At 30.4% G+C, this 20,119-nt stretch overlaps 1 protein-coding gene across 1 annotated transcript in view; it reads right to left on the minus strand.

Moving 5' to 3' along the window:
- Nucleotides 1-16,977: 16,977 nt before the first annotated feature.
- lama2 (laminin, alpha 2) overlaps nucleotides 16,978-20,119 on the minus strand; it is a 178,552-nt gene continuing 175,410 nt past the window's right edge. Inside the window, exons 72-73 of the mRNA XM_069161590.1 lie at nucleotides 19,296-19,515; nucleotides 16,978-19,052 (exon numbers count right to left, since the gene is read on the minus strand). Coding sequence (XP_069017691.1) covers nucleotides 18,898-19,052; nucleotides 19,296-19,515 — 375 coding nt within the window. The 3' untranslated portion in view covers nucleotides 16,978-18,897. The remainder of the gene's footprint in view (nucleotides 19,053-19,295; nucleotides 19,516-20,119) is intronic.

Below are 20,119 nucleotides of genomic sequence, written 5' to 3' on the forward strand. Positions count from 1 at the left end.
TTTGTAGTCATACGACAGCATTTTGTCCAAAATAAGAACAAAAAAGTCACATTATAGCATGTCGTCCAAAACATGAAAAAAGTCATACTATAGCATGTCCAAAATGTGAAAAAAAGTCAAACTTTTGATATTTCTCAGGGTCATAGTCGAGATTCTCCTGAACGGGAATCCAGTTAAAGTTTTTCGTAAGATATTACGGATTATTTTTAATGAATATTTTAAATTAGGAAATTTTGATGTCAAAATGCAAAAAAAGTGAACTTTGCCTTCGATTTTCTCAGTAACTGTAGGGTATAAACTCTTGATGTAAAGTAGGGTCATAGTCAGGAGGGACTTTAACGGGAATCAACTCAGTGGTGCTGCCTCAGTGAGAAGGTCATGGGTTCAATTCCACCTTGAAACGTATATATGTTAATCCTCCCCAAAAAAAACATAAGTATGACTTTCTTTTAGTCCCAAAAAACATAAGGCTATAGTATGTTGTCTAAAATATGGAAACAAGTCATACTATAGTATGACTTTTTTTCTCATCCAAAATTTTTTAAAAAGTATGTCGTCTGAAATATGAAAAAAAAGTCAAACGACAGCATTTTGTCCAAAATAAGAACAAAAAAGTCACATTATAGCATGTCGTCCAAAACATGAAAAAGTCATACTATAGCATGTCCAAAATGTGAAAAAAAGTCAAACTTTTGATATTTCTCAGAGTCATAGTCGAGATTCTCCTGAACGGGAATCCAGTCAAAGTTTTTCGTAAACTATTACGGATTATTTTTAATGAATATTTTAAATTAGGAAATTTTGATGTCAAAATGCAAAAAAAGTGAAATTTGCCTTCGATTTTCTCAGTAGCTGTAGGGTATAAACTCTTGATGTAAAGTAGGGTCATAGTCAGGAGGTACTTTAACGGGAAACAACTCAGTGGTGCTGCCTCAGTGAGAAGGTCATGGGTTCAATTCCAGCTTGAAGCATATATATGTTTCTCCACCCCCCCAAAAAAAACACAAGTATTACTTTCTTTTAGTCCCAAAAAACATAAGGATATAGTATGTTGTCTAAAATATGAAAAAAAAAGTCATGCGATAGTATTTTGTCCAAAATAAGAACAAAATTCACATTTTAGCATGTCGTCCAAACCATGAAAAAAGTCATACTATAGCATGTCTAAAATATGAAAAAAAGTCATACTATAGTATGTCGTCCGAAATATGAAAAAAAAAGTCATACGACAGCATTTTGTCCAAAATAAGAACAAAAAAGTCACATTATAGCATGTCGTACAAAACACGAAAAAAGTCATACTATAGCATCTCCAAAATATGAAAAAAAGTCAAACTTTTGATATTTCTCAGAGTCATAGTCGAGATTCTCCTGAACGGGAATCCAGTCAACGTTGTTCGTCAGCTATTACAGATTATTTTTAATGAATATTTTAAATTAGGACATTTTGATCTTAAAATGGAAAAAAAGTGAAATTGGCCTTCGATTTTCTCAGTAACTGTAGGGTATAAACTCTTGATGTAAAGTAGGGTCATAGTCAGGAGGGACTTTAACGGGAATCAACCCAGTGGTGCTGCCTCAGTGAGAAGGTCATGGGTTCAATTCCAGCTTGAAACGTATATATGTTTCTCCCCCCCCCCCCCCCATAACTATGACTTTCTTTTAGTCCATACTATAGCATGTCGTCCAAAATATGAAAAAAAGTCATGCTATAGCATGTCGTCCAAAATATATTAAAAAAAGTCATACTGAAACATGTCGTCCAAAATATGACAAAAACGTCATACTATAGCATGTTGTCCAAAATATATTTTAAAAAAAGTCATACTATAGCATGTCGTCCAAAATATATTAAAAAAAAGTCATACTATAGCATGTCGTCCGAAATATGAAAAAAAAAGTCATACGACAGCATTTTGTCCAAAATAAGAACAAAAAAGTCATACTATAGCATGTCGTCCAAAATACAAAAAAAAAGTCATACTGTAGCATGTCGTCCAAAATATATATAAAAAAGTCATAATAAAACATGTCGTCCAAAATATGACACAAAAGTCATACTATAGCATGTCGTCCAAAATATGAAAAAAAGTCACACTATAGCATGTCGTCCAAAATATATAAAAAAAAAGTCTTACTATAGCACGTCGTCCAAAATATGAAAAAAGTCATACTATAGCATATTTTCCAAAATATATTTAAAAAAAAAGTCATACTATAGCATGTCTTCCAAAATATGAAAAAAAGTCATACTATAGCATGTCGTCCAAAATATATATAAAAAAAAGTCATACTACAGCATGTCGTCCAAAATTTATTAAAAAAGTCATACTATAGCATGTCGTCCAAAAGATGAAAAAAGTCATACTATAGCATATTTTCCAAAATATATTAAAAAAAAAAAGTCATACTATATCATATCTTCCAAAATATGAAAAAAAGTCATACTAAAACAGGTCGTCCAAAATATGAAAAAAAGTCACTCTATAGCATGTCGTCCAAAATATATTAAAAAAAAAGTCTTACTATAGCACGTCGTCCAAAATATGAAAAAAGTCATACTATAGCATATTTTCCAAAATATATTTTAAAAAAAGTCATACTATAGCATGTCGTCCAAACTATGAAAAAAAGTCATACTGTAGCATGTCGTCCAAAATATATATAAAAAAAAGTCATACTATAGCATGTCGTCCAAAATATATTAAAAAATAGTCATACTATAGCATGTCGTCCAAAATATATAAAAAAGTCATACTATAGCATGTCGTCCAAAATATATTAAAAAAAAAAGTCATACTATATCATATCTTCCAAAATATGAAAAAAAGTCATACTAAAACAGGTCGTCCAAAATATGACAAAAAGTCATACTATAGCATGTCGTCCAAAATATATTAAAAAATAGTCATACTATAGCATGTCGTCCAAAATATATAAAAAAGTCATACTATAGCATGTCGTCCAAAATATATAAAAAAAAAGTCTTACTATAGCACGTCGTCCAAAATATGAAAAAAGTCATACTATAGCATATTTTCCAAAATATATTTTAAAAAAAAGTCATACTATAGCATGTCTTCCAAAATATGAAAAAAAGTCATACTATAGCATGTCGTCCAAAATATATATAAAAAAAAGTCATACTACAGCATGTCGTCCAAAATTTATTAAAAAAGTCATACTATAGCATGTCGTCCAAAAGATGAAAAAAGTCATACTATAGCATATTTTCCAAAATATATTAAAAAAAAAAAAGTCATACTATATCATATCTTCCAAAATATGAAAAAAGTCATACTAAAACAGGTCGTCCAAAATATGAAAAAAAGTCACACTATAGCATGTCGTCCAAAATATATAAAAAAAAAGTCTTACTATAGCACGTCGTCCAAAATATGAAAAAAGTCATACTATAGCATATTTTCCAAAATATATTTAAAAAAAAAGTCATACTATAGCATGTCTTCCAAAATATGAAAAAAAGTCATACTATAGCATGTCGTCCAAAATATATATAAAAAAAAGTCATACTACAGCATGTCGTCCAAAATTTATTAAAAAAGTCATACTATAGCATGTCGTCCAAAAGATGAAAAAAGTCATACTATAGCATATTTTCCAAAATATATTAAAAAAAAAAAGTCATACTATATCATATCTTCCAAAATATGAAAAAAAGTCATACTAAAACAGGTCGTCCAAAATATGAAAAAAAGTCACTCTATAGCATGTCGTCCAAAATATATTAAAAAAAAAGTCTTACTATAGCACGTCGTCCAAAATATGAAAAAAGTCATACTATAGCATATTTTCCAAAATATATTTTAAAAAAAGTCATACTATAGCATGTCGTCCAAACTATGAAAAAAAGTCATACTGTAGCATGTCGTCCAAAATATATATAAAAAAAAGTCATACTATAGCATGTCGTCCAAAATATATTAAAAAATAGTCATACTATAGCATGTCGTCCAAAATATATAAAAAAGTCATACTATAGCATGTCGTCCAAAATATATTAAAAAAAAAAGTCATACTATATCATATCTTCCAAAATATGAAAAAAAGTCATACTAAAACAGGTCGTCCAAAATATGACAAAAAGTCATACTATAGCATGTCGTCCAAAATATATTAAAAAATAGTCATACTATAGCATGTCGTCCAAAATATATAAAAAAGTCATACTATAGCATGTCGTCCAAAATATATAAAAAAACAGTCTTACTATAGCACGTCGTCCAAAATATGAAAAAAGTCATACTATAGCATATTTTCCAAAATATATTTTAAAAAAAAGTCATACTATAGCATGTCTTCCAAAATATGAAAAAAAGTCATACTATAGCATGTCGTCCAAAATATATATAAAAAAAAAGTCATACTACAGCATGTCGTCCAAAATTTATTAAAAAAGTCATACTATAGCATGTCGTCCAAAAGATGAAAAAAGTCATACTATAGCATATTTTCCAAAATATATTAAAAAAAAAAAAGTCATACTATATCATATCTTCCAAAATATGAAAAAAGTCATACTAAAACAGGTCGTCCAAAATATGAAAAAAAGTCACTCTATAGCATGTCGTCCAAAATATATTAAAAAAAAAGTCTTACTATAGCACGTCGTCCAAAATATGAAAAAAGTCATACTATAGCATATTTTCCAAAATATATTTTAAAAAAAGTCATACTATAGCATGTCTTCCAAAATATGAAAAAAAGTCATACTATAGCATGTCGTCCAAAATATATATAAAAAAAAGTCATACTATAGCATGTCGTCCAAACTATGAAAAAAAGTCATACTGTAGCATGTCGTCCAAAATATAATATAAAAAAAAGTCATACTATAGCATGTCGTCCAAAATATATTAAAAAATAGTCATACTATAGCATGTCGTCCAAAATATATAAAAAAGTCATACTATAGCATGTCGTCCAAAATATATTAAAAAAAAAAGTCATACTATATCATATCTTCCAAAATATGAAAAAAAGTCATACTAAAACAGGTCGTCCAAAATATGACAAAAAGTCATACTATAGCATGTCGTCCAAAATATATTAAAAAATAGTCATACTATAGCATGTCGTCCAAAATATATAAAAAAGTCATACTATAGCATGTCGTCCAAAATATATTAAAAAAAAACTCATACTATAGCATGTCGTCCAAAATATGAAAAAAAGTCATACCATAGCATGTTGTCCAAAATATGAAAAAAAGTCATACTATAATAGCATGTCGTCCAAAATTTGAAAAAAGTCATACTATAGCATGTCGTCCAAAATATATTAAAAAAAAGTCATACTATAGCATGTCGTCCAAAATATATAAAAAAAGTCATACTATAGCATGTCCAAAATATGAAAAAAGTCATACTATAGCATATTTTCCAAAATATATTAAAAAAAAAGTCATACTTTAGCATGTCGTCCAAAATATATTAAAAAATAGTCATACTATAGCATGTCGCCCAAAATATATATAAAAAAACTCATACTAAAACAGGTCGTCCAAAATATGACAAAAAAGTCATACTATTGCATGTCGTCCAAAATATATTGAAAAAAAGTCTTTCTAAAACAGGTCGTCTAAAATATGAAAAAAAGTCATAATATAGCATGTCATCCAAAATATGAAAAAAAGTCATACTGTAGCATGTCGTCCAAAATATATATGAAAACGTCATACTAAAACATGTCGTCCAAAATATGACAAAAAATTCATACTATAGCATGTCGTCCAAAATATATTAAAAAAAAATCATACTATAGCATGTCGTCCAAAATAAATATAAAAAGTCTTACTATAGCATGTCGTCCAAAATATATAGAAAAAAGTTATACTATAGCATGTCGTCCAAAATATATTTAAAAAAGTCATACTAAAACATGTCGTCCAAAATATATTAAAAAAAGTCATACCATAGCATGTCGTCCAAAATATGAAAAAAAGTCATACTATAGCATGTCGTCCAAAATATATATAAAAACGTCATACTAAAACATGTCGTCCAAAATATGACAAATAAGTCACTATAGCATGTCGTCCAAAATATTTAAAAAAATTCACACGATAGCATTTTGTCCAAAATAAGAACAAAAAAGTCACATTATAGCATGTCGTCCAAAACATGAAAAAAGTCATACTGTGAACGCCAACGTCGGCACTTGAATCATCCCAAAAAACTAAAGAGAAGCTGCACCTTAAGAAACACACGGAAAATTGTGTTTCTGCCTCAAGTAGGGTTTCACATGATCATATGTTATTTATACATGGATGTGTCTCCTTTTTATTTGTCATCTAATGAATACAGGACTATGACAGCGCACCTATGCTGAAAACTGCTAACACTGACATGTGACTCGTGTGTTTCACTGCTTTCAACTCACTAAATTATTTTACAAAAACATTAGTGGCAACACATATTTTCCTTACTTATTTATATTTGAAGACAAAGCTATCCTGATGATGAGGAGGATCATTTTACACAGTGGAAGAGATCTATTTTTGATGAACCAGAAAGAGTTGGAGGCATGTCCAAAATGTGAAAAAAAGTCAAACTTTTGATATTTCTCAGGGTCATAGTCGAGATTCTCCTGAACGGGAATCCAGTAAAAGTTTTTTGTCAGCTATTACAGATTATTTTTAATGAAGATTTTAAATTAGGAAATTTTGATGTCAAAATGCAAAAAAAGTGAAATTTGCCTTCGATTTTCTCAGTAGCTGTAGGGTATAAACTCTTGATGTAAAGTAGGGTCATAGTCAGGAGGGACTTTAACGGGAATCAACTCAGTGGTGCTGCCTCAGTGAGAAGGTCATGGGTTCAATTCCAGCTTGAAGCATATATATGTTTCTCCACCCCCCCAAAAAAACACAAGTATTACTTTCTTTTAGTCCCAAAAAACATAAGGATATAGTATGTTGTCTAAAATATGAAAAAAAAAGTCATGCGATAGTATTTTGTCCAAAATAACAACAAAATTCACATTTTAGCATGTCGTCCAAACCATGAAAAAAGTCATACTTTAGCATGTCTAAAATATGAAAAAAAGTCATACTATAGTATGTCGTCCGAAATATGAAAAAAAAAGTCATACGACAGCATTTTGTCCAAAATAAGAACAAAAAAGTCACATTATAGCATGTCGTCCAAAATATGAAAAAAAGTCAAACTTTTGATATTTCTCAGAGTCATAGTCGAGATTCTCCTGAACGGGAATCCAGTAAAAGTTTTTTGTCAGCTATTACAGATTATTTTTAATGAATATTTTAAATTAGGAAATTTTGATGTCAAAATGCAAAAAAAGTTTACTTTGCCTTCGATTTTCTCAGTAACTGTAGGGTATAAATTCTTGATGTAAAGTAGGGTCATAGTCAAGAGGGACTTTAACGGGAATCAACTCAGTGGTGCTACCTCAGTGAGAAGGTCATGGGTTCAATTCCAGCTTGAAACGTATATATGTTTCTCCCCCCCCATAAGTATGACTTTCTTTTAGTCCATACTATAGCATGTCGTCCAAAATATGAAAAAAAGTCATACGAGCATGTCGTCCAAAATATATTAAAAAAAGTCATACTATAGCATGTCGTCCAAAATATATGAAAAAAAGTCATACTATAGCATGTTGTCCAAAATATATTAAAAAAGTCATACTATAGCATGTCTTCCAAAATATGAAAAAAAGTCATACTATAGCATGTCGTCCAAAATATATTAAAAAAATAGTCATACTATAGCATGTCGTACAAAATTATATAAAAAAGTCATACTATAGCATGTCGTCCAAAATATGACAAAAAAGTCATACTATAGCATGTCGTCCAAAATATATTAAAAAAATAGTCATACTATACCCATGTCGTACAAAATATATAAAAAAGTCATACTACAGCATGTCGTCCAAAATATGAAAAAAAGTCATACTATAGCATGTCGTCCAAAATATATAAAAAAGTCACACGATAGCATGTCGTCCAAAATATATATAAAAAAAGTCTTACTATATCATGTCGTCCCAAAATACATATAAAAAAGTCATACTATAGCATGTCGTCCAAAATATATTAAAAAAAAGTCATACTATAGCATGTCGTCCAAAATATATATAAAAAAGTCATACTAAAACAGGTCGTCCAAAATAAGACAAAAAAGTCTTAATATAGCATGTCGTCCAAAATTTGACAAAAAAGTCATAATATAGCATGTCGTCCAAAATATATTTAAAAAAAAAAGTCATACTATAGCATGTCGTCCAAAACATGAAAAAAAGTCATACTATAGCATGTCCGTCCAAAATATGACAAAAAAGTCATACTATAGCAAGTCGTCCAAAATATATTAAAAAAGTCATACTCTAGCATGTCGTCCAAAATATGAAAAAAAGTCATACCATAGCATGTCGTCCAAAATATATATCGAAAAAGTCACACTATAGCATGTCGTCCAAAATATATGTAAAAATGTCATACTATAGCATGTCGTCCAAAATGTATTAAAAAATAGTCATACTATAGCATGTCGTCCAAAATAAATATAAAAAGTCTTACTATAGCATGTCGTCCAAAATATATATAAAAAAGTTATACTATAGCTTGTCGTCCAAAATATATTAAAAAAGTCATACTAAAACATGTCGTCCAAAATATGACAAAAAAGTCATACTATAGCATGTCGTCCAAAATATATTAAAAAAAAGTCATACTATAGCATGTCGTCCAAAATATATATAAAAAAGTCATACTAAAACAGGTCGTCCAAAATATATTAAAAAAAGTCATACTATAGCATGTCGTCCAAAATATGAAAAAAAGTCATACTGTAGCATGGTCGTCCAAAATATATACAAAAACGTCACACTAAAACATGTCGTCCAAAATATGAAAAAAAGTCATACTATAGCATGTCGTCCAAAATATATATAGAAAAAGTCATACTATAGCATGTCGTCCAAAATACATGTAAAAATGTCATAATATAGCATGTCGTCCAAAATATGAAAAAAGTCATATTATAGCATATTTTCCAAAATATATTTTTAAAAAAAAGTCATACTATAGCATGTCGTTCAAAATATGAAAAAAAGTCATACTATAGCATGTCGTCCAAAATATGAAAAAAAGTCATACTGTAGCATGTCGTCCACAATATATAAAAAAGTCATACTATAGCATGTCGTCCAAAATTTGACAAAAAAGTCATAATATAGCATGTCGTCCAAAATATATTTAAAAAAAAAAGTCATACTATAGCATGTCGTCCAAAATATGAAAAAAAGTCATAACTATAGCATGTCGTCCAAAATATGACAAAAAAGTCATACTATAGCAAGTCGTCCAAAATATATTAAAAAAAGTCATACTCTAGCATGTCGTCCAAAAATATGAAAAAAAGTCATACCATAGCATGTCGTCCAAAATATATATCGAAAAAGTCACACTATAGCATGTCGTCCAAAATATATGTAAAAATGTCATACTATAGCATGTCGTCCAAAATGTATTAAAAAAATAGTCATACTATAGCATGTCGTCCAAAATAAATATAAAAAGTCTTACTATAGCATGTCGTCCAAAATATATATAAAAAGTTATACTATAGCTTGTCGTCCAAAATATATTAAAAAAGTCATACTAAAACATGGTCGTCCAAAATATGACAAAAAAGTCATACTATAGCATGTCGTCCAAAATATATTAAAAAAAAGTCATACTATAGCATGTCGTCCAAAATATATATAAAAAAGTCATACTAAAACAGGTCGTCCAAAATATATTAAAAAAAGTCATACTATTAGCATGTCGTCCAAAATATGAAAAAAAGTCATACTGTAGCATGTCGTCCAAAATATATGTAAAAACGTCACACTAAAACATGTCGTCCAAAATATGAAAAAAAGTCATACTATAGCATGTCGTCCAAAATATGAAAAAAAGTCATACTGTAGCATGTCGTCCAAAATATATGTAAAAAAGTCATACTGTAGCATGTCGTCCAAAATATATGTAAAAAAGTCATACTAAAACATGGTCGTCCAAAATATATATAAAAACGTCATACTAAAACATGTCGTCCAAAATATGACAAAAAAGTCATACTATAGCATGTCGTCCAAAATATATTTTAAAAAAAAGTCATAACAAAACATGTCGTCCAAAATATGAAAAAAGTCATACTATAGCATGTCGTCCAAAATATATTAAAAAAAGTCATAATAAAACATGTCGTCCAAAAATATGACAAAAAAGTCATACTATAGCATGTCGTCCAAAATATGAAAAAAAGTCATACTGTAGCATGTCGTCCAAAATATATATAGAAAAAGTCATACTATAGCATGTCGTCCAAAATATATGTAAAAATGTCATACTATAGCATGTCGTCCAAAATATATTAAAAAAAGTCATACTGTAGCATGTCGTCAAAAATATATAAAAAAAATCATCCTATAGCATGTCGTCCAAAATATGAAAAAAGTCATATTATAGCATATTTTCCAAAATATATTAAAAAAAAAAAGTCATACTATAGCATGTCGTTCAAAATATGAAAAAAATTCATACTATAGCATGTCGTCCAAAATATGAAAAAAAGTCATACTGTAGCATGTCGTCCAAAATATATATAAAAAAGTCATACTAAAACTGGTCGTCCAAAATATGACAAAAAAGTCATACTATAGCATGTCGTCCAAAATATGACAAAAGAGTCATACTATAGCATGTTGTCCAAAATATATGTAAAAAAGTCATACTAAAACTGGTCGTCCAAAATATGACAAAAAAGTCATACTATAGCATGTTGTCCAAAATATATATAAAAAATTCATACTATAGCATGTCGTCCAAAATATGAAAAAAAGTCATACTGTAGCATGTCGTCAAAAATATGACAAAAATGTCATACTATAGCATGTCGTCCAAAATATGAAAAAAAGTCATACTATAGCATGTCGTCCAAAATATTTAAAAAAAAGTCACTCGATAGCATGTCGTCCAAAATATATATAGAAAAAGTCATACTATAGCATGTCGTCCAAAATATATATAAAAAATTCATACTATAGCATGTCGTCCAAAATATGAAAAAAAGTCATACTGTAGCATGTCGTCCAAAATATATATAAAAAAGTCATACTAAAACTGGTCGTCCAAAATATGACAAAAAAGTCATACTATAGCATGTCGTCCAAAATATGACAAAAGAGTCATACTATAGCATGTCGTCCAAAATATATTTTTTTAAAAAAAGTCATACTATAGCATGTCGTCCAAAATATGAAAAAATGTCATACTGTAGCATGTCGTCCAAAATATATGTAAAAAAGTCATACTAAAACAGGTCGTCTAAAATATGAAAAAAAGTCATACTATAGCTTGTCGTCCAAAATATGAAAAAAAGTCATACTATAGCATGTCCAAAATATAAAAAAAAGTCACACGATAGCATGTCGTCCAAAATATATATAGAAAAAGTCATACTATAGCATGTCGTCCAAAATATATGTAAAAATGTCATACTATAGCATGTCGTCCAAAATATATAAAAAAAAGTCATACTATAGCATGTCGTCCAAAATATGAAAAAGTCATATTATAGCATATTTTCCAAAATATATTAAAAAAAAAAGTCATACTATAGCATGTCGTCCAAAATATATATAAAAAAGTCATACTAAAACAGGTCGTCCAAAATATGACAAAAAAGTCATACTATAGCATGTCGTCCAAAATATATACAAAAAAGTCACACTAAAACAGGTCGTCCAAAATATGACAAAAAAGTCATACTATAGCATGTCGTCCAAAATATATTTAAAAAAAAAAGTCATACTATAGCATGTCGTCCAAAATATATGTAAAAAAGTCATACTAAAACAGGTCGTCTAAAATATGAAAAAAAGTCATACTATAGCATGTCGTCCAAAATATGAAAAAAAGTCATACTGTAGCATATCGTCCAAAATATATATAAAAAAGTCATACTAAAACAGGTCGTCCAAAATATGACAAAAAAGTCATACTATAGCATGTCGTCCAAAATATATAAAAAAAGTCACACTATAGCATGTCGTCCAAAATATATATAAAAAAAGTCTAACTATAGCATGTCGTCCAAAAATATATGTAAAAATGTCATACTATAGCATGTCGTCCAAAATGTATTAAAAAATAGTCATACTATAGCATGTCGTCCAAAATAAATATAAAAAGTCATACTATAGCATGTCGTCCAAAATATATTTAAAAAAGTCATACTAAAACATGTCGTCCAAAATATGACAAAAATGTCATACTATAGCATGTCGTCCAAAATATGAAAAAAAGTCATACTATAGCATGTCGTCCAAAATATTTAAAAAAAAGTCACTCGATAGCATGTCGTCCAAAATATATATAGAAAAAGTCATACTATAGCATGTCGTCCAAAATATATGTAAAAATGTCATACTATAGCATGTCGTCCAAAATATGAAAAAAATTCATACTATAGCATGTCGTCCAAAATATGAAAAAAAGTCATACTGTAGCATGTCGTCCAAAATATATATAAAAAAGTCATACTAAAACTGGTCGTCCAAAATATGACAAAAAAGTCATACTATAGCATGTCGTCCAAAATATGACAAAAGAGTCATACTATAGCATGTCGTCCAAAATATATTTTTTTTAAAAAGTCATACTATAGCATGTCGTCCAAAATATGAAAAAATGTCATACTGTAGCATGTCGTCCAAAATATATGTAAAAAAGTCATACTAAAACAGGTCGTCTAAAATATAAAAAAAAGTCACACGATAGCATGTCGTCCAAAATATATATAGAAAAAGTCATACTATAGCATGTCGTCCAAAATATATGTAAAAATGTCATACTATAGCATGTCGTCCAAAATGTATTAAAAAATAGTCATACTATAGCATGTCGTCCAAAATAAATATAAAAAGTCATACTATAGCATGTCGTCCAAAATATATTAAAAAAAGTCATACTAAAACATGTCGTCCAAAATATGACAAAAATGTCATACTATAGCATGTCGTCCAAAATATTTAAAAAAAAGTCACTCGATAGCATGTCGTCCAAAATATATATAGAAAAAGTCATACTATAGCATGTCGTCCAAAATATATGTAAAAATGTCATACTATAGCATGTCGTCCAAAATATGAAAAAAATTCATACTATAGCATGTCGTCCAAAATATATATAAAAAAGTCATACTGTAGCATGTCGTCCAAAATATATATAAAAAAGTCATACTAAAACTGGTCGTCCAAAATATGACAAAAGAGTCATACTATAGCATGTCGTCCAAAATATATTTTTTTTAAAAAGTCATACTATAGCATGTCGTCCAAAATATGAAAAAATGTCATACTGTAGCATGTCGTCCAAAATATATGTAAAAAAGTCATACTAAAACAGGTCGTCTAAAATATGAAAAAAAGTCATACTATAGCATGTCGTCCAAAACATGAAAAAAAGTCACACTGTAGCATGTCGTCCAAAATATATATAAAAACGTCATACTAAAACATGTCGTCCAAAATATAAAAAAAAGTCACACGATAGCATGTCGTCCAAAATATATATAGAAAAAGTCATACTATAGCATGTCGTCCAAAATATATGTAAAAATGTCATACTATAGCATGTCGTCCAAAATGTATTAAAAAATAGTCATACTATAGCATGTCGTCCAAAATAAATATAAAAAGTCATACTATAGCATGTCGTCCAAAATATGAAAAAAAGTCATACTATAGCATGTCGTCCAAAATATTTAAAAAAAAGTCACACGATAGCATGTCGTCCAAAATATATATAGAAAAAGTCATACTATAGCATGTCGTCCAAAATATATGTAAAAATGTCATACTATAGCATGTCGTCCAAAATATATAAAAAAAAGTCATACTATAGCATGTCGTCCAAAATATGAAAAAGTCATATTATAGCATATTTTCCAAAATATATTAAAAAAAAAAGTCATACTATAGCATGTCGTCCAAAATATATATAAAAAAGTCATACTAAAACAGGTCGTCCAAAATATGACAAAAAAGTCATACTATAGCATGTCGTCCAAAATATATACAAAAAAGTCACACTAAAACAGGTCGTCCAAAATATGACAAAAAAGTCATACTATAGCATGTCGTCCAAAATATATTTAAAAAAAAAAGTCATACTATAGCATGTCGTCCAAAATATATGTAAAAAAGTCATACTAAAACAGGTCGTCTAAAATATGAAAAAAAGTCATACTATAGCATGTCGTCCAAAATATGAAAAAAAGTCATACTGTAGCATATCGTCCAAAATATATATAAAAAAGTCATACTAAAACAGGTCGTCCAAAATATGACAAAAAAGTCATACTATAGCATGTCGTCCAAAATATATAAAAAAAGTCACACTATAGCATGTCGTCCAAAATATATATAAAAAAAGTCTAACTATAGCATGTCGTCCAAAATATATATAAAAAAGTCATACTTTCGCATGTCGTCCAAAATATGAAAAAAAGTCATACTATAGCATGTCGTCCAAAATACAAGAAAAAAGTCACAAGATAGCATGTCGTCCTAAATATTTTAAAAAAAAAGTCATACTACAGCATGTCGTCCAAAATATATATAAAAAAGTCATAATAAAACACGTCGTCCAAATTATGACAAAAAAGTCATACTTTAGCATGTCGTCCAAAATATATATAAAAAAAGTCATGCTCTAGCATGTCGTCCAAAATATATATAAAAAAAGTCACACGATAGCATGTCGTCCAAAATATATATAAAAAAAGTCATGCTCTAGCATGTCGTCCAAAATATATATAAAAAAAGTCTTACCATAGCATGTTGTCCAAAATACATATAAAAAAGTCATACTATAGCATGTCGTCCATAATATGAAAAAAAGTCATACTATAGCATGTCGTCCAAAATATATATAAAAAAAGTCATACTATGGTATGTTGTCTAAAACATGAAAAAAGTCATACTATATAGTATGTCGTCCGAAATATGAAAAAAAAGTCATACGACAGCATTTTGTCCAAAATAAGAACAAAAAAGTCACATTTTAGCACGTCGTCCAAAACATGAAAAAAACTCAAACTTTTGATATTACTCTGGGTCATAGTCGAGATTCTACTGAACCAGAATCCAGTCAAAGTTTTTCGTCAGCTATTACAGATTATTTTTAATGAATATTTTAAATTAGAAAATTTTTACGTCAAAATGCAAAAAAAGTGAACTTTGCCTTCGATTTTCTCAGTAACTGTAGGGTATAAACTCTTGATGTAAAGTAGGGTCAAAGTCAGGAGGGACTTTAACAGGAATCCACTCAATTTTTAACACCACCCATTCAGGATTTTGTTTTATTCATGTTGAAATGACGGACAAAACACTTTTTCATCCAAAAAAATAAGAAAAATGTCATACTATGGCATGTCGTTAAATAAAAAAGACAAAAAAACGATGGTTTACTAGCACAGGAATGGTGGTACAGTAGTTAGTGCTGCTCCCTCAGTGAGAAAGTCATGGTTTCAATTCCAGCTTGAAACATATATGTTTTTCTACCCCAAAAAAACCCATAAGGCTATAGTATGACTTTCTTTTAGACCCAAAAAACACAAGGCTATATTATGTTGTCTAAAACATGAATATGAATTTTTTTTCGTCCGAAATATGAAAAAAAGTCTTACTACAGTGCATGTCGTCCAAAAGGTGAAAAAAAAGTAACACGCATGTCGACCGAAATATGGAAAAAAGTCAAACTATAGCATGTCCGAAATATAAAAAAAGGTGCACTATATTTTATTATTTTCCACATGACATGTTTTGATATTTTCTTCACATTTCAGATGAGATGTTTGACTTTTTTGTTTGCTTGACTATATTACTGTAGCATGTCCTCAGATATATGACAAAAAAGTCAGTCTATATTATATGGTCCAAAATATTTATTTTCCAGACATGTTACAATTTTTTTTTCAGATTTCATTTGACATGTATGACTTTTTTTGGACTTGAGATACACGTCACAGGCGGGAATTGAAACCGTGACCTCTTTACTGTGAGGCGACAGCGCTAACCACTAACACCATCAGCACCAGCGGCACACTGGTGTTAGTGGTTATGCTGTGACTTTCCTTCATGCTTTTGAGGACACAAAAAAGTCAAACTATTGTATGTTGTCCAAAAAGTCACAAAAATTCACAGTCGTGTGTTGTCCAAAAAGTCACAAAAAAAGGTCAAATTATAGTATTTCATTCAAAATGTCACCAAAAGGTCGTGTCGTCTAAAAAGTAAAAAAAAAAAGTCGGCGTCCAAAAAGTCACAAAAAAGTCATGTTAAAATATGTCGTCTAAGAAGTAAAAAAAAAAAAAATGTCATACTATATTAAGTTCTCCCAAAATGTCACAAATTATTCATACTGGTAAGTTGTCCAAAAATATCCAAAAAGTATCATATAGTATGTCATCCAAAATGCCACAAAAAAGTAATTCTATAATATGTCATCTATATATATATATATATATATATATATGTATGTTGTCCAAAAAGTCACAAAAAGTAATATTATACTGTGTTGTCCAAAAAGTCACAAAAAAAAGTCATGGGCAACATGTTATAGTATATTTTTGTGACATTTTGAATGACATACTTAAGTATATATATATATATATATATATGGTGATACTTGTGTGGAGCAATAGCACTACCTTGTAGAGTTTCAGTAAAAAGCAACATTAGTTGTTTTTTTTTAGCTTTTAGTTTATTTTTATCTTGTCAGTTGTCATACTTCTCATAATCTCACTCCTTTAAAATAATATCAATTTAAATATTAAATATTATTTAATTTGGACAAAAAAACCAGTCACTTTTTTCCAAAAGTCTCCATGGTTCCTCAGTTAGAATTCAATACTTGTGCTGTTTAAAGAAGGACAGGACAATCTCTGATGCTGTCAAGAATATATTTAAAGTAACAGCCGCTTCAGGGTTTTTAGCCACACCATGCAGAAACCTTGTACCTTCGATTTGCTACCTCAACATCATTGAAAAGAAGCTGCAGCTTTTGTGTGAACAATTCCAATGGTAATAATCCAATATATTGGCAAGTGTGGAATGTTAAAGGAATAATTCAACCCAAAGTGAATTTTTTTTTAAAATAAATTCTTATTATAATCTCACCATCATGTCAAAAACTTCCCATTTGGATTTTTTTCTAAAACAACAGAATTGGCTGGTGTTTGAATCTTTGGCGTTACTAAAATGGTAAAGAAATGATGAATTATAGAGAGTTCATTCCATATTTAGATAATTCATACTGGATCAATAAGTTAATTAATTATATTTAATGGTTGAAGTTGTAGAATAGAGTGGAGAAACGCACACTAGTGCTGAAGAGATTACAATACTACAATCAATAATACAGGTGTTAAGGAAAGATATATAGCCACAATGTAAAAATATTCTAATTTAATCACTACCCTGAAGAAGACTGTCATGTCACACTGGTAATGAATTACATTAATCATGGCTATAAGTGTGTGACTATTAATCCTTCACATCTCAAGCATTTGACACATTATTGATTTCTTCCAGCATGTTCGACAGATAATTGTTCAGACAATAGAAAATGTTTGTTCACAAATTGGCTTCCAAAACACTGGATGCATGAGACAGTCCACAGACTAAACTACAGGCCATTTCTGTTGCTCTGGACAAAACCCGACTTCTTCCATGGTTTGACTGACATGAAGGTGAGAACATAATCACTGTAACAATATCAATGTCTATGGACTATTCCTTTAAGAAACAGAGCGAACACCAATGAAGAAATGATTCAAACAATCTCAAACAATTTTCAGGAAACAAGGTTTATGAAGGACAAATCTAGAAAAACCACACGTGTATAAATTTGTATTCTTTTCCAGGGAGGTTGTGGTTATACAAGTAAAATTATTATTATTTTACCTGTATGACACAGACTTCAGAAAGACCTCGGTGTACCGCGTCAAGGGGGACAATTAAAGCCGATTTCATGTTCTCACATCACACATATCCCAAAGTCAAAAAGCTTGAATACTGTAGGTACCTGTAACCATAACACAGGTCTTCATACAAAAATGTTATAACACGTAGTGGACAAACTGTAAAAGACCTCACTTTGTAGCCCTTACAAATTTAAAGAACAGATCTCATACTGTAGTGATGATGAATTACAAGAATTGTATCCACAACATATGATTTTGATGTTTATGTTTTGGTGTTTTTTTGTGGTCTTGCTCTTGAAAACTTGCACTGGGCAACTAGTCTCAAAGAGCAGCAAGATGATAGTCTTAAAATGTCCCAGTGTCTTTCTCTTGGTAGTGTGTACAAAATGGTTAGAAGTTTGTATTTTATTTTGGGCAGAGAATGATGCTCAGAAACGTAAAAAAAAAAAAAAAAAAAAAAAAATCTCTATTTTGTTGCCGTTTGATGTGCAAACAAAACCAACATGCAAAGTTGGGCACCGAGACCAGAAGATCAGCAAAATGAATTCTGAAAAATAGGATGAATCCACATTGTGTTCCAGTTTATGCCTTAATTTTAAGGTACATTATAGTTTAAGGTTAGAAAAAGGGTTTACTGGATTTATGACTACACAGCCTCGTATCTACTGTTAGAAGACTTCCTTTGACATTAGTGCTGGGCTTCCGTCGGAAAGCTTGCGCAACTTTTGGCACATAAAATCAAGTGTATTGATAGCAGGAAAATAGATTAGGATACATTTTCTATAACCAGTACAGCTTCAAATACTGAGATCTAAATGCAGTAAAACCCTTTAAGAAGTACTGTCAGGTCACAACAAAGGAAGACGCTCTATGGTAGCAGTTAGGCAGCAGGACAGGAGAGAGGCTGGACTCCTTTAATCTCCAGAGCCTTGTTGAACTGCACATCCATGGTCCTTGAAGCCTTGGTGATCTTCAGGTTCTTTATACATCCTCTGAAGGAAGTGCTGGTGGAGAGAGCCGCCTGACGAACTCCATCTGAGAGGGAAACAGAAACCCATTAACAACTTGCAACAAAGTGTGGGTTTTTCTGTGTGCGGTGATGCACAATGTGTATCTGTAAAGATGCTCTCCTACCCAGCAAACAGGCTATTCCCCTTCGTGGTAATGCGTTTTCTCAAAATAACCAACAGACTACAATGCTTATGTGTAAAAGTGTAGATGTAAAATGTCTTCAAGTTGGTGCGAGTATCGTTTTGTGCGTCACGAGCGCATTCATACCCGGATATCCCCCGACGTAGACGGGGTCGTTGGTGTCGCAGGTGTTGGAGCGTGCATTAGGACTCTCTGCTTGGCTCTGCTTCCCATCGACCACCAGCTCCGCCCTGTGGCGAAGCTTGTTGGCTGTGACGGTGTGCCACTGGCCATCACAGAAGCCCTCCCCTTCGGGCATGTGCTCCGCTGTGATTCGTCCAGCGCCGTTGTCAACGTGGAAGAGCAGCTAGGGGAAGGAGAGAGTTTAATGCATGCAAATTTCGTTTTTTTTTTGTTTTTTTTTAATTAATATATATTTTTATGTATAAACAGCTATATATAAAAAAAAAATCAGTATGTAGACAGAAGTATAACTACCTGTATTGTTCTAATTGTTGTAGCACACATTATATCTAAATACTTGGAGCTTTCAAAAATATCCAAACAGATAAAAAAAGAATAGTTTTAGGAAGCACAGCTTTTTTAGAAGTGGATTTGTAATGAGAAGATTGATACAGTACAACTCTCATAACAGTGTGTTTATGTTATTTTAGCACAAAGAAAAGAAATAGGAGGACACTTTCCAACCACCAATCAGCTCCTCTAAAGCTCAATAATTAGCATATTACACAGTGTCCCTTTGTTATTGTTATACTTTTGTTTCTCTTCAAAATAAATCATTAACTGTTGTGAAGGACATTATGTGCCAGACTGTTTCTTGGCTGAGAGGACAAACGTCTGCCACTGGTTTCCTGGCAATTGCTCAGAGTCAAGAAGTTGTCCAGCACACAAGCCCTCATTAAAACGGAGAATGGTTTACTTAATCAATACATAAACTGCAAAACTAACAG

The sequence above is a fragment of the Embiotoca jacksoni genome, unplaced genomic scaffold, assembly GCF_022577435.1.
Source record: "Embiotoca jacksoni isolate LCO1_2020_lvr unplaced genomic scaffold, fEmbJac1.0.p SCAF_29, whole genome shotgun sequence".
NCBI classification, from domain to species: Eukaryota; Metazoa; Chordata; class Actinopteri; family Embiotocidae; genus Embiotoca; species Embiotoca jacksoni.